The sequence below is a fragment of the Buteo buteo genome, chromosome 5, assembly GCF_964188355.1.
Source record: "Buteo buteo chromosome 5, bButBut1.hap1.1, whole genome shotgun sequence".
NCBI lineage: Eukaryota > Metazoa > Chordata > Aves > Accipitriformes > Accipitridae > Buteo > Buteo buteo.
Genome location: NC_134175.1, coordinates 31434383 through 31455603, shown reverse-complemented (window position 1 = coordinate 31455603; position 21221 = coordinate 31434383). Strand labels below are relative to the sequence as shown.

The window sequence follows — 21221 nt, the reverse complement described above, 5'->3', positions numbered from 1 at the left end:
ACAGTGCACTCGAGCGATAGCCGCGGGGGGGGCCGACACCTGGAAAGAGAAAGCAGCCGAGAGGGGTTGAGCAGGCAGCTCCGGCAGCACGGCCGGAGGGGAAGGCTTTCAACTCCCACCGAAACCGGGGCCTCGCCGAGTGGCCCCGCCTGGGCGTGTACATCTGGCAAGGGTGTTTCAAAGGTCTGTCTCAGTCGGTGCGGCGAGCACCGAAGGAAGTCTCCAGAGCGGTTTGGGTTTAGGTCGGATCTTTGAGGGGGTCCGTTGCAAATGAGAGTTACCAAGCGTTTCCCTGCGTCGTGTACGGCCGCGCTGTAGTTGAGCGGGGGGAGCGAGGGGGGCACCCGCCGAGCCCCAGGGTTTGCTGCCTCCCGCTCCTCCGGTCGCCGCCGGGGCCAGGACGAAGAGACGCTCGTCAGCACCGGCTCCGAGCCGCCGCAGCCGCTCCCGGGCTGGCTCTGCGCAGGCCGGCCTTCCCGGGCGTCTGGGCTTGAGATACAGCACCACCTAGAGGGGACGCGGGGCGGGGGAGCGGTGCCGCGCTCGGTTCGGTTTGGTTTCGACATTCGCCTGCCCGCCCGGGAGCGAGGGGGGTTGCATTCCCCGCCTGCGGCCGTGCGGGGCGGCCGGCCTCGCCGCGTCCCCCCCGGGCCGTGCCGCTGACCTTGCCGGGGCGGCGCGCTCCACTGCACCGCACCGCGCCGCGCCGCGCCGCGCCGTGCCGTGCCGGGCCGGGCTGGCGCGGGCGGGGCGGGGCGGCCCGCCGGGGGCGGGGCGGGCGGCGGGCGCTGTCCGCGGTGCTGAGTGGAGCCGCGGGGCCCGGGCCCGAGCGGGGCGAGGAGGGGCGGGGGGCGCCGCGCCGCCGGGGGCATCGAGGTGCCAGAAGGCCTCTCGTTCCCAGCGTGCCGCGGAAAGCCCGCTGGTCTTCATTGTCTGGGCCCTTCCCCCGACAGGCCGCAGCTTCTCCGAGGGTGGGTGTAAATATTTATGTTAAAACGTGTCTGTTGACTCCAGACACACGCTCTTCTGGAAGGCCCGAAGGGGAGGAACGAGCGCACACGCTGTGTGCCTGCCGGGCACAGACCCAGCCGGGTCGCGTCTTGCAGTGACTGACGGCTTAGGGGTTCTTTGCGTGACCTGTCGTTGGCTCTTTGTACTGCAATCCTGCCACGATTTCCTATGAATGCCTGTTTACCTTTAGAAAGACAACTAGCTACAGTTATATTGTTATTTCTCACGCTCTGCACTGAGCAAACGTTTTGCCGGATTGGTTGAAACCACCTTTAAAACAATAGCCGGGAACAGAGGGAAAAAGGTCATGTCAGCTAGGGCTGTTAATACCTTTAAAGCTATGTGTAAAAGCTGGCTTTTGTGCCGTCGGTGTTTTTGTTACGCGTCCAGTTCCTAGACAGTAGGTGTGCTCGGCAAAGCAATCGCCTTGGCTACTTAATGCTGTCAGTCGGCCGGTCTCCTTTCCAAAAACGGGCTAGTAAGTTTTTGCTCTTCCCTCGAGTCCTTCAAGGACACGTCCCCGCCGCTCGTTGCACTGCCCAGCACCCCCCGCACGGAATGAAATTCCCTGGCTCCACCGGGCTGTTTCCCCTCCTCCCGTCTCATTGCAGATTCCTCCCAGCCCCTTACGTGCCATCTTTGTGAGAAGGGTTTGGTTTAGGCATCTGCGTAGCTACCGCGACATGCTGAAGTGTAGCACCGCGGTCACCGCCGCAAAACGCTGGCGAACCACGTTTGGGGGGTGGGATGGAGAAACACAGATTGGAGCTTGTCGGGGGTACAAAAAACCAACGTTGTCTTAACGTTTCCCGTTTTAGCAAAAGGGTGTCCGGTATAAAATCGGAATCTGACGGCAACCCTGAGGGCGAGTCACAGAACCCCAGGTGTTCCCCTGCGGCCGGGAAGGCGAGCAGCGCGGCGATGCCTGTGCCTCTGCCACCCTCTGGCGGAGAGCGGGGCGGAGGGCGCTGCTGGCGGCCGGCGGCGGGCACGGCGGAGTGAGCCGGCGGGGCACATCAAACCCTCGGCACAGCGTGGGGGTTTGCTAAGCTACACTTGACCACGGGCCCCGCCTGGCTCACTCGTGGCCCGCACCCCGCGCAGGGCAGTGCCGGGGCCGCAGGGACGGTCGGAGCCGGAGTTCGGCCCCGTCGCCTCTGCCGGTAACGCTGACGGGGGCGGTGCGGTACACAGCCGGCGACCTCGGGTCAAGCCGGTGCCACCGAGGGAAAGCCTCCGGCGCTGTTCGCGCAAGGGGCTCGGCGGGGGACTCGCCAGGCAGAAGCCCCTGCCTGGGGTGCCGCCCCTGCCGCTGCCGGGCAGCCCCACCCGCCGCGGGAGCCAGCCCCGCCGCCCCGGGGCGAAGCGGACCGGCGGCGGCGGCAGCAGCCGGGGCCGGGTGGGCCGCCCCTCCCCGCCCCAGCCGGCCGCCCCGGCGGTCCCCAGCCCCCGTGCGGAGCGGCGCGGAGGGGGTGGCGGCAGCCCTGTGACTCATGCCTGCGTCGAAGCAGATCAACCGGCGATTCACGCTTTTAAAAAAGCAAATCCGAGTACTTCTGGAAAAAAAAGGTCATCTCGCATTAAATTCCGCGGCGCGATTGGTATTCCGACGTCGTTTCTGGCGGAGTTTATAAGCGGCGGGTCGCTCCCAGGCTGGAGTCGCCCTGCCTGCCTGGACTCCGGCAGTAAGAGTGTCTGTCCGCTCGCCCCCTCGGTAAGTCTCCTCTAAACAGCATCCTATTTTTTTCAAACCTTCGGGCACCTCTTTCAGGATCTGGAGCTTCCCCCCCCAAAAAAAAAAAAATCGGGTTTGGTCTCTTTCGTACCTATGGAGGGATAACGGGTATTTTGAGACAGCCAGCGCCTTAGACATTTTGTTAACCTGTTACTTCACTTGCAGGCATTGTCTAGAGAACCTCTTCTGCTTTATGGTTGTTTTCATTTTCCTCTTAAAAAAAGTGAGATACCTGTTTTCCATCGAAATCATTGATCCGTTGCGTTTACACGCGGGCGTAAATCCGCCCATCGGTGGAAATGAATCGGTAGCTACCGACTTGAGAAAAGCAGCTAACAAAGAAGCGTTCGTTCGTTACCGCGACCTTCATTTTCGTTACAAGGGGAATCAAATAAATCGCAGGTAGCCGTGAGGACAAAGAGACGAGCGGGGCACTGACCCGGCAATTCTCGATCAGCGACCCTGTATTGGTTATCGGAGCGCCGTGTCGGCCAGGAAAGAGCTGAACATCTGGCGAGGAGCGAGGGCTGGTCCAGCACCTTCCTTCCCCCAGACAGACGTGCCTTCTCCTGCCATTTGTGCCGCTAAAGCGAGCGCGGGCACGGGAGAGCGCTGGAGCACGTACTGGTCCCGATTTGCTGGAACATGTGTGTGCAAATGCACATGTGTGTGGCGCCTGTCATTGGACCTGGGCAGAATGCACCTTTGTGGTGGCGGAGGCTTATCTGCCCGTCTTTCCTGAACGCTTAGCCTGGCGTGTGTTCGGGGCTCGCATGATAACGCACAGAAACGGGCTCCATTTGGGATTGTAGGTCGTTCGGGCTGCTAATTTCGAAGCCCGCTTTGCACGTTGCTTTCCCTTTGAGGCGAGGCACGTAATTGCCCTGCTCAGCGGCCACCGATATAATTGCGATAGACTTCATGCTCTGCTAAATCCGTCATTCAGGCGCGGGGGGTAGCGCCTCGGCACCCGGCGAGGGGACGGTCTCGCTCTTCAGCCTGTCGAGGCATTTTCCCGGCGCGCCGCTTGCGCCTGGCCCCGCGGCCCCGCCGCGGCCGGCTCCCGCCCGCCCGGCCCCTGCCCGTCCTGCCGCCGACCCGGGACCTGCGCGGCTCCCGCCGGGCTGCGGACTGCCGCCCGCCGGCGTCCGGACGGGACTCCGGGGCGGCTCTCCAGGAGACCAGACTGCTAAAACCGCCTTTTCTTCCTTCCAGCAAATTCCTTGCTGCCCACCCCTCTGAGGAATATCGCAGGAAACCCGGGGCTTTTCTGCAAGGATGGCTTCCTCGGCTCCCTCGTCCTCCAACGACGCTCCGGACCCCACCCCAACTAATTTACGACCCACAAGTAGGTTTTAATATTTTCCTCGTTTAAGGTGTTTCGGAGGCTTTGTCCACCTAGGCTTGGAAAGACCCGTTTCGAAACGAAACGATAAATCGGTGAAGCCCTGTTCCGCGCCGTTAAGCAAGGTGCGGAAAGTGCTCTACACAAAGAAACCATCTTCCTGGTGGGAGCGGGAGAGGTTGGACCGTGGCGAATGAAACGCTGGGAGGAAAAGCCCACCTCAGCGGCCAGCGCTGCCTTTATCTTACAGCCACACTGGAGGGATTTAGACAATAAACTGAACGCCCAGATGGCCAAAAAATCGGGATGTTTTAAGGGGTGTGGAGAAAATGAATCAGTTGAAGGGCGAAGTTACACCAGTGGCTTAAAGCGGGTGTCGTGTCCCCCCCCTTACATTTTATAAATGCTAATGCTGCAGCTTCCTTTCAGCCTACGCTGAAGCCTGTAATCAAGCGAAATTTGGATGCTAATTGTAGCTTTTCAAAGCCTTGTATTCCTAATTGCTCTGAATTCGCCTTGAGTTATTGAGGTGTGAGTGGGAAGCAGAGGCTGCTGCAGGTGGATAGAGAATCAGTTTATAGCACTGCCAGGCAATTCAGACTGTCGCCTACCGAAAATAAATAAAAAAGAGGCTCGATGCTATAAAGCATCGGAGACAAAGAGCGGGCAACAGTAAGAAATGAAAGGCTGTCAGGCACAGCAAAGCGGGGAATAGCTTTTACCCTGAAAGGGCTACGAGGCACGAGCATCGGAGTCATTATTGTCATTATTCTCCAACTGGAAGGAACGGGGGAGGGGGCGAACGGCGGCACCGGGTCTTGTTCCAGGCGGGGGTGACAGACACTGCCGCCTTCGGCTGAGGTGTCACACGCAGAAATCGAATTAACTGGCAACGCGGCTAAAACTGAGATAACCTCTGACAGCAGCAGCAGCACCCGGCCCTGCCCGCCCGGGGCTCCCCGCCCGCCCGCACGGGCAGTTCCCCTGCCCAGCGGGCTCCTCCGCCCGGCCGGCCGCGCCGGGGCGCTTCCCCCGCTTCTCCCTCCCCGGGGCCCGGCCGCCGCCCTCCCCGTCCAGGCGAGCCGCCCCCGTCCCAGCCCCGCCGCCGCCTTCTCCCCTCACGCCCCAGCGCCTCCTCGGCGCCGCGGCCCGGTCAGCGCCCCCCCCCGGTCGCCCCCTGGGGTCCGCCGCGGCCGCGGCCGGCCCTGCGGCTGCCCGGGAGCCGCGGGCCCGGGGTCGGAGAGGCTCTGCCGCGCCCTGGGCCGAGGCCGGCGCCCTCTCCACCTCAGCCCCGGGCGTCGCTCCCCGCTTCCCCAGGGCTCAGCTGGGGCCAACCGGGGCGCGGCCGGGCCGCGGCTCCCGGGGGCTGGGAAGGAGCCCGTCCCCTCCGTCGGTGCGGTCGCGCCCCCGGCGCAGCCCCCGCCCGGGAGCCTCCCGGCGGCGTTTCTTCGGGCGTGCGGGGCCGGCGGGCGAAGGGCCGCCGGCCCCGGGGCCACCATCTAGTGGGCCGGGCCGAGCCGGGGGCCCAGGGGTGTTCGGGGGCAGGGGCAGGGCCAGGAGCGTCCCTAGTGCGGCCGTCGGCGGCTCGTCAGTACGGCCGAGGCTCGGCAATGCAAGTCCGATCATCTAGTCAACTACTATTTTTCACCCAATTAATTCCTGAACTCTTTTGTGACCCCATTTCACGCCACTTTATTTTAAGCTGCCACTTCCCTGGAGCCCCGCCAGTAAGTTATTAGATGTTCGGGTCCCGGGTGCCTTTCCCTCTCCTCTCGGCGGGCCAGCGTGTCACCTCGCTGTCACCCGAGGCTCAGCTGCCCCCCAGCTCCGGCGCCGCCGGGCTCGGCAAGCTGCCGTCGCTCCCGGCGAGGGGACCGCGGGGGGCTGTGCAGGGGGCCGGGAGGGCGGCACGGCGGCCGGGCAGGCCCGCCGCCCCAGGGCAACGACTCTGTCCTCTCTTCCAGCGTACGACTCGTGGTGCGGCGTGGCTCACGGGTGCACCAGGAAGATCGGGCTCAAGATATGCGGTAAGTCCGCCCGTGTCTCGCCGTACGGCACCCCACACGCCCACGCTTGGCGACGCGCCCTGCCTCCGCCGGCGCCCGGGGCCGTCCCGCGGCGGGCCGCCACCGCCGCCGGGGGCCGCGCCTGCCCATGGGCCCCGGCCCCGGGCGACGGCCTCGGCGCCCCCTGCCGGCCGCACGGCGGCTCCGCTCCGCGGCCCCGGCCCGGGAGCTGACACCGGACACCGACCGCCGTGCGCCCCCCCCGCTCCCCGCATTGGCTTCGCGTTGGCCGAGGCCTCGTCCGCCGCGGGAGGGACGGCCGCGGGCCCCGCCGCCCCTCCTGCGAGAAACGGCGGTGTGCGGGCGCCGGCCGCCCCCGGCGGGGGGAGCACCGCCGGGGAAGCCGGCGGCGAGGAGCGAACGGGGGGGTTTGGCCGCCTCTCACCGTCTGAAATTTTTCAGCCTTATCTGACTAGAAAATACGGATCTCCTGAGGGAAAAAGATTAACGAGAGCCTTATTAAAGAGCAATTCGTCAGCTTGCTGTGCTGGTAAGATAGCGCTGGCAGCCAGTCAGCACGCAGGCACATGAAATGCAGGAAGGGAAACAAATGCACAATCAGATCGCAACGTTATAGCAAGAGATTCATTTGCAGATAACAAGCTGTCTTCTCCAGATTTCTCAGTAGTGCCTTCGCTTTCGGAGACAAACAGTCAAATCTTCATTTTCTGATGGGGAGAATCGTTCGCCTTAGCCCGTGCCCTTATGAATAGAAATCAGTTCCCATTTTCCCCAGCTACCTCTTTTTTGGGGGATGGGGAATTATTTCGAGGGGGAAACGGGACTTTTTTCAAAGCAAAGGTATATTTAAACCTCTTGCCCTACTTGCCCGAGTCGAAGCTCATTTGCTAAACGTTTTGTTAGCTGGAAGTTTGGACTGGAAAAGAATCGGGGAGTGAATGTTTAGCCCTGTGCCTATTCGAGATTTCATTGGTACCCGCAGGCGACATTAACGAGTAGTCGCTTAGTTCTATAAATAGCTCCTGATCTGGGTTTAATGGACCGTTTCCCTACCAGTCCCTTCAGTGGCTGGAGTGATGGGCTTTTTCATCATCATTTTAATTTAGCCCGGCAAGCAGAACTGATAAAGTAACGCACCGTTAGGCTTGTTTCGTGTTGCTAGACTACCGGGGTTACAGAGGGACATCGCAGCTTCTCTCAATGAGATCAAATACACTGAAAATGAAATATCCCACCATTTTGGATTTGAGAAAGGCAAAAGAGAGGGTAGTAGAGGCTTTGTGAAGGGAGTTCAAAACAAGCAGGGCTGCTGTATTTTTGGGGTCGGGTTTGGTGCTCTGCTTTCCTTTTTTGACTCTCTTCTGTTTCGCACAAAAAATATACCCCGAATAGTGACGGTGATTTGGAATAATCGCATTTGATCGCGACCATTGTTTTTGCTTGTGTGAGCCCTCCCACTTGAATCTAACACCTTCACAAAGACAGAGAGGGAAGGTTGCCTTTGGTATAGAGTGAAGTATTAAGGTTGCCAAGAATCCTAATTAAACATGCTAAACAAGTTGACGTTTGACTATTACAGATGATATCCCCCCATCCTTACCTTTCACAAGACATCATTCCGGACCTTAAATATCGTGCAGTCACAAATCTATAGTAAACCAGGCGCCCCGGAATTGTTCTCTCTGTGTGTATCACACAGAAATCGATTATTTTTGAATGCAAACTTTAAATAAGGGTTGAGCTCAGAGAAAAGGCAGGTCTTGAACAATGAAGTCGGATCTTCCACCTGTGTTGTATATTGTGTGTTTGACATTTTCAGTAATTACGTATCCAAGACGTATGTCATTTCTTCTCAAACAACTGACCGATTTAAGGATTAGCTCCTTTCCTTTCTGCTTGAAAGCCACCGCCTTAAAAGCTCTCTGCCGCTGCCACACCCCCACGCTCTTCGTCTCTGCACACATCCACTTACAAAAAGAGAACATATTTTAAAGCGGTTTAATGAACTGTCACGGCGGGCAAAGCATAGGCAGATTTTCCCCTGTGTCTGGAGTTGCGTGCTACACCTTTCACTCCCACCTCGGCAATTACTATTGCTGCTGGGACCGATCCTGCTAACGTTTGCTTGGCATCGGTGGAAATACTCGACGGAGTAAAACTGCCCAGGTGCGTCTTCAGCTGGTTGGCCCCGGCCAGCTGATGATTCCCAGCCCGGCGAGCAACGCGGGAGAGTGGGATTTCAAAAGCAGCCACCTGAGTTAGCAACTCGGCCCGTCTCCGGAGTCAGTGGGATTTATGCTGCCAAGTCACGCAGGCGGTGCTGAACCCCTCCCCGGCCGCGGATCTCCTGCAGCCGCCACCGACGTGCACCGACCGGCGGCCACGGCACGGGCCGGGACCCGGCGGGTCTGTCCCTGCCTCGGAAGCTGAGCTCCCCGCAGGGCGGCGAGGCCGAGGGTGTTCACACGCCTGCCTTGTGCGGGGCCTGATGTGGAATCACGCCGGATTTGTGGGCACGTCGGAGACCGAGGTGCTCCCTCTCCAGTCCGGTCTCGCTCGGTTTTAAAAACCCGGTCTCCTAAAGCGCATCGATGAAAACACCTCTCAGCGGAGCACCTGCGGCAGGTAGCGGCTGCTGCTGGGAAAGGCTGTGCTCTCCGCTGCTGCAGGAGAAGCAGCGCGGACGCTATTTCATACGCTGCTGCTTGCTGGATCTCTCCTACACCGACCTCGTTTCTCGCACAGGATACGGGCGACAGGCTTGCCGCAGTCACCCGCTTCCCCCGGGCGCCGAGGGAGCCCTCGAGGGCAAGCTGCCGCGCTGCCCTTCAGCCCGGGGCGCGGGTGGGCGCCGGGGAGCACACACCCCCCCCGGGGGAGGAGCTCGGGGAACAAGAGGGTCCGGCGGCCCCAAAGCGGGGGGCTCCCCCATGTCCCGGACCCTCCGGGACCGTGGGATTCTGCCGTGGGGGCGAACGACACGTTGTTTGCAGCCGAACGAGCTGATGCCGGGCGGCAGCAAGTTCCTCCCTTCAGGCTTCCCCCCCCCCCCTTTCGTCTCCGCCCTCGAGCCGCCCCACGCGCGGCCCCGCGGGCCCCACGCGGAGCGCGCTGACAGGCCCCGTGCGAGGCCGCTCCGAGCCCGCCGCTGCCGCCGGCTTTGGGACGCGGTGAGGGGGCCGAGGAGCCTCCGCGGGCAAGAACCGCCGCGAAGTCGTTTGGACGGGGGTGAGCTCCGCGCCCCCGGCGCGCTGCCGCTGCCGCCGCCTTCCTGGCGCGGCTCTGGTTAGGCCAGACCCTTCGGCGAAGCGCCGGCCTCTCTGAGCCCGATGCGGGCCGAACTGGCGGCAGCTGCCGCCTTTCTCGGTTACTGAAGCGCTGCCCCCTCCTCTCCCAGCGGAGCCGCCGAGGGACGCGTGTCCGCACGCCGAGAAGAGCGCCAGTTGTGCGGCGGGGAGCGCGGCTGTTCTTGCGGGCGTCTCTTCTCAGGTAATTCTTTCCACTGAGCATCACCACCGAGAGCCGAGAAGACAGACAAGTGGAGAAATGAAGCAACGTGAAGCCGCAGGACCTGGGGAAAGAGGATCGGTCCGGAATTCAGTCTAGACTGCACCTGCTTCGGTATCAGCTGCTCCACCTAATGAGGAGGTGAGCAGCACTAGCTGTTGCAGGACCGATAAAGCAGTAACAACAAAACTAGAAAAAGCCAAAGCAAACAGACAAACAAGTCATCGATCCTGGACGGCTACTCTTATGCACGAAGAGAGTTTCCCTTAAACAGTCTTTTTTTCTCGCGTAACTCGTATCCCTAAAAGCATCATAGAAAGAAACTAATTAGTAGAAGAGCAATATTTATTAAAAGGCAAAACGTCAAGTGTTCACTGAAAGGATGGGCATGACAAACCTGCCTGCGAACAGCCCTCCTGGAGAGGCGTTCGGGTGCCCGACTGACGCAGAAGGGGCTGCCGGCGGGGGGCTCCGTTTTCGGCAGCTCCTACGGGACTCCCAGGCTGACAGCAGGGCCCGAGGCACCGGTACCGTGCCGGGAGCCACTGGCCCAGCGGCTCAGTGTCGCTCCCTTTTCTCCGCACGGCGATGCAGGCCCCGGGGGGCCTGCCCGAGCTGCAGGGGGGCCGGGCGGGCCGGCGGGGGGAGCCCGCAGTCCCGGTTCGCCGTCGGGGCTCCGGAGGGCGGGGGCACATGGCCGGGAAGCGGAGGGCGCTGGAGAGGAGCGGCGTCGGGGGACGTGGGGGCGCGAAGTTACGGCGCTGGTTTTCCTCCCTGCCAAGTCCTCCTCTCCGACGGATATCCACAGCCGCGACGAGCGTTGGTTTCAATTCCTGCTTGTTTTAGAAGAAAAGAAAGAAAAAAGGAGGCCGGCGCTGCTCCAGACATAGAGGCACGATTGCTGCAGCCTGGGAGGGCAAAATCCCGAAGAGCCCAACACTGTGCGTGTTTTAGCGGGCATGGGTTTAATGGATCAAATCCTGAAAATTAATTGTTCTTCCTGCCTTGCGAAAGCAGAGGGGTCCCGTTACTCGACACAGGCTCTGCGTGGCGCCCACCACCGTACTTCTTGGGGTGAGGGGGTATGTTGCTGCCGTTGCACCTAACCACGGCAGTTGCGATCGGGTCCTGGGCACCAGGGCTGCGTCTCCGGTGAGAGCGGAGCTCCTGGAGACCTCGGGGATGGTTAGTGTTAGTATCAAAGGCATCTTTTCTTGTGGAAAATCCGCGTCTCCTGGACACATGCTGGTACGTACTGGTAACAGGAAGGTGGGCTTGATGAGTGCTACCGGTGTCCTTAGAGCTCTGGTGCTCTCAGGACAGCTGCTCCAGAATGGCTGCTCGTTCTCATGCCTTTTGTGCATGACAGCACCACGAGGAGAACTGAAAGTGGCCCTGATTTTAATCATACATCATTGCCCCTGTCTGCTAGGTCCATAAACTTCGCCTGCAGGCTGAAATAGCATTGACTCATCCTGAACTCTCTTCCAGTGGCTGATTACTGAAGTGGAATCTGTCTGATCGACTTAATAAGAATTTACCACTGCACTAAATGACGAAAAATTGTTTTTTGCATGGCTGCGTTTTTGCAGTTGATGGCATTTTGAGCTTTCCCTCCTGGAGGCAAATAATCCCCATAAATACTCTGATTCCTGACCTCATTAGTCAGATCCAGGGCCAGCACTGCTTTGAACTGTTGTCTAGAGAGCTGCTTTAGATATTTCTAAACATGTTGGGAAGTGAGAAAACTCTGACCTGTGCACCTTGCAATAACAATGTAGGGTTCCTGCAAAGGACCAACAGCCTGGAAGACAAGGGCCGGATCGTCAGCTCCCTGAAGGAAAGGCAATCCTCCAAGAGCCTGCTGGCATGCGAGAACAGCGAGAAGGAATCCAGGTTCCGGCGCACAGAGACAGACTTCTCCAATTTGTATGCCAGAGGTAAACACTCTTTACAGCTTCTGCTTGCTCTAGCTCAGGCATGGCCCTTAGTAGTCTGCCCTCACCTTCCTTGGAAGTGCAGCCACGTTTAGACCGTGCTTTTGCTTGGTTGTTTTTGAAGGAAGCTCTGTGTGTGTGTGCGTTTGCTGAGAGCCACACTGGTGATGTGTACAAGTTTACTGAAATGCAATTTTATGTACTTTGGGCCAATCCTCTGCAGCTCAGCTCCAGCGATTCTTCCAGGGTCACTCCAGATCCAGCCTCTGGGTGGAGAGAAATTTTATATTTTATTTCCTTCTCTGTAAAATAGCAATGAAACGGTCTGTGATTGCTGGTACGAGGCCATTGACGAAGAGGGTGGGGAAGGGAAATCACTCCTTTTGTGGGCCTGGGGGGAGGAAGTGGTTGCAGTAGAAGGGCAGGTGTGGGTTTGGGTTGCTCTTGGCCCCTGGGAGGCGAGTGCCCCACACTGCACAGCATTAGGGTTGCAGGGCATGCTTTTGGCCAGGGTGCCTTACAGGTGCCCCCGCTGTTCCTGTGTGGGATCTGGGCTTGCCCTTCCCCACCAGGCAAGAAGGGCCAGGAGCCCTGGGGGCAGCAGCAGGTTTAATCTCCACCTCTGGCTCCCAAAGCAAGCACTGACAGCTGGTTTGTCCCACAGATTTGCTGCCCGCCAAGAATGGCGAGGAGCAGACCATGCAGTTCCTGCTGGAGGTCGTGGACATCCTCCTCAACTACGTGAGGAAGACATTTGACAGATCCACCAAAGTGCTGGACTTCCACCACCCGCACCAACTCCTGGAGGGCATGGAGGGCTTCAACCTGGAGCTCTCGGACAACCCCGAGTCCCTGGAGCAGATCCTGGTGGACTGCCGGGACACGCTGAAGTACGGAGTGAGGACAGGTAGGTTCTCGCACACTACTCTGGAGAGTCCCTCCTGGGGCTTTTCTCAGGCCCAAGGTAAAGGGAGTGGGCTTGAGCCCATGGAGGTAAGCCCACACCCTCTCCATGCCCTCAACTCTGCCTCCCTGGAGGCTCAGGTCCAGGGCTGTCTGCAGGCACTGAAAATGTCTCTGCTCAGAAACTTGAAGTTATTGATGCTCCATCCGTCCCCAGCAGGCAGGGCTCGGTGCTGTTTGCAGAGCCCAGAAACAAGTTTTTAAGACGTAATCTCTTTCACTTGATGAAATGCGAGCTGTCTGTATCTCCGGGGAGCAATATCATTAGGTAAATGAGGGCATAAATGACACTGAATTTGCAGTTTTTCTTCTTTATGTTCACCAGACGTTTAATGAAAAAGAGACTGAAATCCCAGGAATCATCAATAAAGGAACCCTGTGGATTTCAGCCCATTACCCAGGAGCCCCGCCTGTCCAGGTCGTTCTGAATCACACAGAAATGCCCGTTTATGATCACTTCTTTTACTGGGTGAGCTGTAGCCAGCCTCTAGAGCGAAGTCTGTGCTCTTCCGGGCTGTTTGGCCTGGAATGTTTTACACCTGTATCAGCAGAGAGCTGGGCTGGCAAGGAGCCCTGACTGCTGTATGTACCCAAGCAGGTCAGGAACTGGAGTGCTAACAGTGTGGGGACCGTGTCTTACCTCCGCAGTCCTGCTCCAGCGTTTTGCTCAGGGCTGCTGAGCTCTGCCCGGTGAGCAGCCCTCGGGGCAGGGGAGCGGTGCTGCCACGGCAGGCGGGAGCTGGCAGAGGGAGGCTTTTGTCAGAGCGACGGCTCCTGAAGCACGAGGAGCTGCTTCCTACGCTCTTTAGTTATGCAGCTGTGAAAACCCAACGCAGTGCATTCAAGGAACAGAATCTTGACAACAAATGTGGCGGTTAGCTTCCCGTCTTTTCCCGTTTACGTGGTGGTTTGATTTATTCAGGAGTATCAGGGGCGTATTTTGATTTTGTGTCCTTAATCAAAGGGGAGCGTATCTCACTCCCACACCCGTGGGTTGTTGAACAGGTGGCCAGCAGCAGAGCCAGACTCCCTGCGGTCTGTGTGCTTGCACCGTTATTCCGCTGTCCGCTGCGCCGGGATGTCGGGCAAGCTCTTCCCCTCCCCCCGCCCTCCCCTGGAGCTTTTGCGGGACCGGTAGGACCCGTCCCCGGGAGCTGAGGTGCAGGTATCCGCCCGGAGGCAAGCTCTGTTCAAAGCAGTACCTGGTGCAGCTTTGGAGAAGAGCTGCTCGGACCGTGTGACGACCCCAGGACACAGGCCCCGCCGTCCCAGGCCCCAAGGGCTCACGTTCTCTCTCCCTCTAAAGCCAGCGGGGCTGAATCTGCAGCCCAGCCTCAGGAGACCGCAGGCTCGCTGACAGCGTGGGGAGGTCAGCGGAATGTCCCTAAAAATAACTTCCCAAACCGTGTGCCATGGCAAGGGAGAGAAGTGCTGATGCGCAAAGCAAATAGCTAAGCCGTGGTGACGTTTCTGGCCTTTAGGCCGGAGCCGCTTGGCTCCCCGGGGCCGGAGCAGCCCGGTCGCTTCGCCTCCGCGTTCCCCGGTTTCCCCGGCAGCCTCCGCTTCAGGATGTGCCGAGACGTGGCAGCGCCGGCGGGCGCACGCCTCCACAAGGTTCCCGCTGACATCGCTCGGAGCAGAACCGCATTTATTTCTTTATGTCAAAAGACGCTGATGTTCCCAGTGTTGAGCCAAATGCGACGTGACAGGGTCCCTCCGGGCGTCGAGCGCTGAACTGGGGCTGGGCTGTCCCCCGCGTGTTATCTGCCTGTCCTTTCCCAAGAGAGCAGAGATAAGGGCTAAATCATGACACCTGCCGCCTCCTCTCAAAGTCCGTCATCATTTGTTAGGAATGTCATCAGTTCACGCTGGAAAAGCGGGCCCCCGGTAGTCGGGCTTAGCGCTTACAAAAGTTAAGGCGACTTCGGCTGAAATACAGGAATATGATTGACGTGGGTCTGACAGCAAAGCCTTTGTTGATGAGGCGAATCCTAGCTTTTAAACCGCGTGGGGACGACGCCCGTGCCCAGGGGCTCTTGGGGGGCTCCCGGCGCCCCGCCGCACCGGGACGTTTCCCGCCGAGACCCCCCCGAGGCCGCTGCCGCGGCCGTGCGGCTCAGCCAGCGACTGACTGGCTGCTCCCCCCCGCCCCTACAGCCTCGTTACAAGCGGATCAGCCTTCCCCTCTCTCTCCATTCAGATGCAAACGGCCCCCGCACCTGCAGGCTGTTACCGCCGGGTGTTCAGGTGTTCCGGCTCCCCCCTTCCCCCCGCGTTCGCAGCGCGGCGGAGGTGGGGGGGCGGCTCTGGAGACGGGCTACTCCGAGCCCTTGCACAGGTTCCGGAGGTGCTTTACAGGCTCGGTCGGCTCTGGGGTTCTCCTCTGTAATTTAAACGCTAATGATACGCCATACGGGGGTTCCCTCCAAAGCGGTTTTTCAAGTTCGTGACGAGGCATCCGTGGGTGTTGGTTAACGGTCTCCCCACGAGGAGGACTTGCTTGGGAACCGCCTCCGCGAGTGTGTTATGAGCGCAGAACCGTCCCTCGTGTCAAGAGGGCTGGGCGGTTTGAGCGGTGCCGGTGGAGTTGTTCTAAGTTGCTCTCCATTCTCCTTCCAGGTCATCCTCGCTTTTTCAACCAGCTGTCCACAGGACTGGACATCATTGGTTTGGCTGGGGAGTGGCTGACATCAACCGCTAATACAAACATGTAAGCAGCGTCTTCTTGTCAGCCTCTGTGACTGGTGCTTACAGGGGCTGCCATCCATCATGGTAGACGTGTATTGTCACAGGCGTGTATAATTTTCTTCTTTAAATGACGATCGCTGCATCTTCAATAAAAGCGTCTTATATTTTTCTTAATGTGGCAGTAATACAGTGAAAACTGTTATATAAAAGCTGAACGGTTTTACGTTTCTGATAAATAGAAATGCAAATATCCTAGAGCACATGGTAAGTAAGACATGATGATTCTGATATAATAACATGAAATTATTTTTCTTCTCTTGGACCAATCTTCTTTATCTCTTTCTGATTTTGTTTTTTAAGCTTTGTCCCTAGACTGAGTAATTCTGCAGCTATCCATATATTAACACTAATATACAAAATACATACAAATTTATTGTCTTTTTTCCTGTTGACTTCAGAGGTCGTAGGCTTGGGGCACCACCTTCTCCTGTTCGTGTGCTGGTAAAGAAGTGGCTTCTGGATGGCTTCCAAATGATTAAAAATGTAACATTAAAAATTAATTTGATAATAATGGAGTTAGTCTAAGATTTATTAAAGTTGTGTGTAAATAAATAAATGGAAGTATAAAAAAAGTAAAATTTTACATCTAGAACACATCAGCAAGGAAACTTTTCCTAATTTTTCTTGACCTCAAAATTAATGAAAGCTAGATATAAACGTAAGGTATTATGTTGAATACATGCAACAAAGAGGGTAATTAATGAAAAAAACCCCACCAAACCAAAAAACTTCTAGCCAGTTTTTATTTATATGTGGATTTGTATATGCTCAAAAATGCAATGGGAGACGAAATATTTGGCAGGTAACAGATTGCTCTGGTATAGTCCTGTATTGGATGTGTTTTAACTCTAAAGCTACCTCTGTTTTGGGTAGTTTGCTGCTAATTGGCAGAACGCAGGAAATATATCTGCAGATTGGAAAATGAACAATATTTTCACTGGCCTATCCATGACTATATGGTTCATTAAGTATAGCTGATTACTAGCAGCTCTATGTGGATTATGAGCTGTGCTTGTTTTGTGACATTAGCAAGAAAGAAAAATACATAAGGTGCTCCAGCCAAAACCAGCCAGCTCTTTGTAATAATCATCTTCTCAATTAATTCTCTGTTTGCTAAAAATTGGTGCGAGACATTCAGATTTAAAAGCTGATTGGGAAGAAAACCCAGCAACATATATTTTAATCATAAAACAAGTATTGCAAAGTGCTTTAAAGTGCTTTCTTTTTTTTATACCACAACTGAAACTGAAAACAAACCTGATTACATTTCTAAAAGAAAACTTTGCTTAAATATTGTTCCTCTGTGACAAACACATACTTCAGAGACTGTCACTTTTTGCAAGCCCCTTTTCCTTTGACCAACTAAGTTATCCTAGCTTAGTTACCCTTTTGTAATCAGTGAAATTGCACAAATCTGATAGGACATAATAGAATTCAGCTCTGTGGCAGACTGTGATAGTATTATGAAATATTGCCATCATTATTAAGAACATCGCACTCACTTATTCACTTCTGAAAGAATAACTTTTTTTTTTTTTTGAAATGAGGTTGCTTTTTCCTTTGGTTTTAAAAGTAAATTGTTAAATAGCTATTTCTATAAAGCTAGTTTCTGATCCATTTATGCTTTAAACAAGAACATATCTTGAAAATACTCTGCAAGCATGAAAATTGAGTATCTATTTGCTTGTATGAGGTTTAGCAAATTCAAAATAATGCATTGTTCTCTTTTTTTCAGCAAACCAAGGTCAACATGATATGCTTTCAAATAACACAATAATTGCAAGTAAGGTTAAAGCAAGATGTTTGTAAAATATCATTCAAAGAACTGACAGAGAAGGTTATTAAAAATAGCCAAATCGTCTCTGTCAGCTCTAGGGAATATATTATTTGTTTTGAGCAGTGTTCCAGCACAGAAGAGCAGGTTCTGACCTTTACCTAGAAACTGTTCTAACCTATTTCAGCTGCACAAGCGTGTAACATACAAGCGACAGTAACACTGGATTATGGTAGGGAATGTTTTCCATTTGCCATTTTTAGTTTTCTACCTATAAACAATACTTAAAATATTTGCAAACAATTAAAAAATGTGTTTTCTTTCACAAATGAGTTTTGAGTAATCAAAACACATGTACTCTCTTAAAATTTTAAGCTGTCATTAGGAAATACTACTTAAATGTCACTCTGAAGTTAACATACTAAATTAAACATAGTAAGCTTCCCACATTGACTTGGAAATAATGTATCAATGTGCTATTCATAGCTTAATCACTAACCATAAGACCTTCAGGGTGGAAATTTCAGAAGTTGCCGTTATTCACCCAGCTCTAGGGATCTGTACTACAGGGCATTCACTCACCATGCAGCAGCCAGCTGAGGTTAGAAAGCAATATTATCTGGAAGTTCTCTTTATGCCCACTGTTAGCCAAGACAAGAGAATAGTATTGGTATTTTGACTGTTATGCATTTATAGTTATGAAAATGAAACATAGAAAAATGGTGTAAAATGCTTTACGTTTATTCTCAGAATGTTTTTTATGTACTGGCAAACAGGAGAACAGGTAGCTAGAATGATTTGGCCTTTAGGTGAGAGCAGAATTAAGGCAGCACTAGTCGCTACCAAAAACCTCATTCATTTATTCTGTTAGTAAAGAGCTGAGACTTGTGACTGTTTTAGCTAATTCATAGAAATACCTGTAAATACTGTAACTGTACGAAAAATCTAATCAGCATTTTTTGTGAGGAGATTGGTTCTAAAGCTGGATAGGTCCTTCTAAGGCCAAACACATTTTCTGTGTTTAACTGAATTTTTCAAAATCATTTAAGTTTAAAACAAACAGGTTGGAGTGAACTTTAGCAAGATGTGATTTTTAAAATAATAGCCATCATCTAATACAGCTGCATTGGCCTTACACTTTATAATTGTCTGCAGTCTTCTTTTATTTCTTTGTCAGTCTTTGGAGAGTCAGAAAATAATTACATAATAAAATAAGTATTTTACTTGGGTTTAAGTATATTCAAAATTCCCCTTGTGAACACTTGATATACTATATACAGAAAACTTGCTTAACATTATATATATATATTTTTTTTTTTTTGTACAAGCCTTTAAATCTTCTGGGAAGTATGTAGAGATTAGTGTCCAAGGTCTCAGGACAAAAATCAAGATGTGTTTAAACTGGTGGAAAAAAATCACATTGACTTAAATGGATCTTGTATTAGGCTACAGTGATCTTGTACACCGCCAAGTTCCTGTTGACTTCAGTTGGTTATTCTGCCTAAGTAAAGATTGGAATATATCGTAGGCTTGCAGTGCTTAAAAACAAAACAAGAAAACCCCCCACTGTTAGCAGACACCAACTGATTTATTAATTTTGTGTCTCTGTAAGTATTGACAGCACCCAAACTTCAGATCGGTGTTCAACTGTCTGTCTCTGACAGTTCTAATTATAATAAAAGCAAAATAAGCAGTATTTTGGGTTCTGAAAATAGTAATTACAACAATTAAATTACAAATGCTGTTTAATCTTAAAGGAATGTTTTAAAAATAGTAGTGGTGGACTAAGGACACATAAGGATTGAAGAAAAAAATTAGCATTTTAACTAACCAGTGTAGCTGTAAATAAAAGCTTTTCAGACACATATTTGCTTCTTCATATCACATCTTCTTAAAGTTTGCCATTCTCAAAATGTCATTTTGGTATTAGAGAGACAACACATGATTTGGTGAAATTATTCAAGTGGAAGACATGAGTCAGATCAGAGTGTCAGGGTGTCATATTCTTATAGATTCCTTTGGAAATCACAGGTTGATTGTTTAGTTTCTTTCTGCCGCCATTTCTCTCCTCCTTTTTTACTTTTTGTTTGTTTGTTTGTTTTTGTTTTTTTGGCATACCCAACAAGCGGAGTTTGTTTACAGCAGTAGCAATTTATCCATGTACCTTAATCATCAAAAATGGTTGTATGGCTGTCACTTTCCATCCACATATCTGTCTGTGACATCAGGGCATACCAGACTATGCAATATTTTTTGCCCTCATGAAGTGCATACAATAGTTGACTGCTGACTTGTTTTTGGTAATTAGAAAATCATCATTTATAATTACTCTTGACAGTTATTGATCGCATGGTATTGTAGAAATAAGTTGTCCTTGGAGATCATCAACAGAATAAATCCACATAATTAATTGTATTTAGACTTTGAAGGCCTAGCTCAATACTTCTAATTATGGTTGTGTTTAGCTCAGTGAAGTTCACCGTTTTCATAAGGATTTGGCAATGTCTTACTCCACAAGTGTGGAACTGGCACTTTGGGAAACAAATGTTTTACAGTACAATCTTGTACAGCAGTCGGCAGTGCTATGGTGGTGAGCATTAGGTCTTATGTTGGTTATATAGAAAGTTGCAAAAGAGAGAATACTGAAGTTTTTATTGACCAATATTTCCAGTATTGTGTTCCTGAGGATTTTTGTTTGGGTAAAGGTTGCAATATCAGAACCTCAATTTATAGAAAAACTTTTAGGAATCTTAAGCATTTTCACAAAGAATCATAGACTGGGAATTTATTGTGTGTTTTTAGAATCTGTATTTGATTTTGTTTGGTGGGCTTTTTTGCTTTATCCATGCAGGTTTACCTATGAAATTGCCCCTGTTTTTGTTCTCATGGAACAAATAACACTTCGAAAGATGAGAGAGATTATTGGATGGTCAAATAAAGATGGTGATGGAATATTCTCACCTGGTAAGTTTTTTCTTTCTGTTTTGGTGGTTTGACTAGAACTTCAAAAGTTAAAATATATATAAGCTGTGTCTGAATGCCCACGATATCTGCAACACAAAACAATGCATCAGATATCTAGAAGTAGGAATGCTTTGTTTAAACACAGAAGTTGGGGGAGGGGGATTTCTGGAGGTGCTGAGCAACCACAATTCCTGCTGACCAGTAGCCCTTGAGAATCATGTACTGACTTCTTTGGTAGTCAGTGAAGATCTGGGCTCACAGTCAGAAAAAGACTCTGACTGCCTGTCACTTTCTGGGACATATTATCTGGGACTTAATCTGACTGGATTCACAAGTATGATTCCAGTATGCAGACCAAGACAAAGTGTCTTCCCATGAACGTGATATAAAGGCAGTCAGCAGTGATTGAAAAGACTGGTAAACCATGTGGAGGTCCTGGACCCACGTGTGGACAACGTGGGTGCCCAGCAGAACTCCAGATTTCTGGGTTTGGCATGGGGGACGCCATCCTGTTTCAGAGGATGAAGGACAATTCCACCTCCTTTTGGAACAGCCCACATAAAATCCAGGACTGCACACTTGCTTCGTCTCCAGTCTCATCTGCTAGAAAAATACAGATCTTTCTCAGTGTTCTTGTTGATGAAGAAATATTAGAGGAGGAAGTTATCCTAGACTTTATGGATGAGATTCATCTTACTAAATCTTGAGGTCTGCATTGTAGAACTGAGCTAATTGTCCTGGGCTCTTTTTAGCAGTAAACCAAGAGAAATAGGTGCTTTCCCTCAATTCACATTCTTCAAAAGTAAATGTCAAAATAGATTAGCTGAATCATAGCCAGCAAAGTTCCTCTTTCCCTTAACTGACTAGGAGGAAGCTTAGAATAACTAGCTCGGCTGTAGAAATCTACCTTTAAGGCATCTACTTCTGTACCTACAGTGAGATGGGATAGATCCATCCAGTATGCGACATTTCTTCAGTGTCAGACCATTTGATAACTTCCTGTTTTTCTTGCTAACAAGAAGTTGTCATGAAAAAGCAGCACAATGAAAGCTGAACTTTTAAGGAATGTGTTACAAAACGTTAGCAATTGAAAGAGATGATGGATAGGAAATTCTATCAGTATGACTTTCTAGAGGGTCTGTCCCTTTGCTGTTTAAACAGATGACCATGCATTTCTGAGATTTATTTTTCCATAGTTCACTGCCGCTTC

General features: G+C 52.8%; 1 protein-coding gene across 1 annotated transcript in view; it reads left to right on the top strand.

Moving 5' to 3' along the window:
• The first annotated feature begins 4009 nt into the window (after positions 1-4009).
• GAD1 (glutamate decarboxylase 1) overlaps positions 4010-21221 on the top strand; it is a 29698-nt gene continuing 12486 nt past the window's right edge. The window contains exons 1-6 of the mRNA XM_075029307.1: positions 4010-4094; positions 6056-6118; positions 11407-11565; positions 12227-12469; positions 15145-15235; positions 19899-20011. Coding sequence (XP_074885408.1) covers positions 4025-4094; positions 6056-6118; positions 11407-11565; positions 12227-12469; positions 15145-15235; positions 19899-20011 — 739 coding nt within the window. The 5' untranslated portion in view covers positions 4010-4024. The remainder of the gene's footprint in view (positions 4095-6055; positions 6119-11406; positions 11566-12226; positions 12470-15144; positions 15236-19898; positions 20012-21221) is intronic.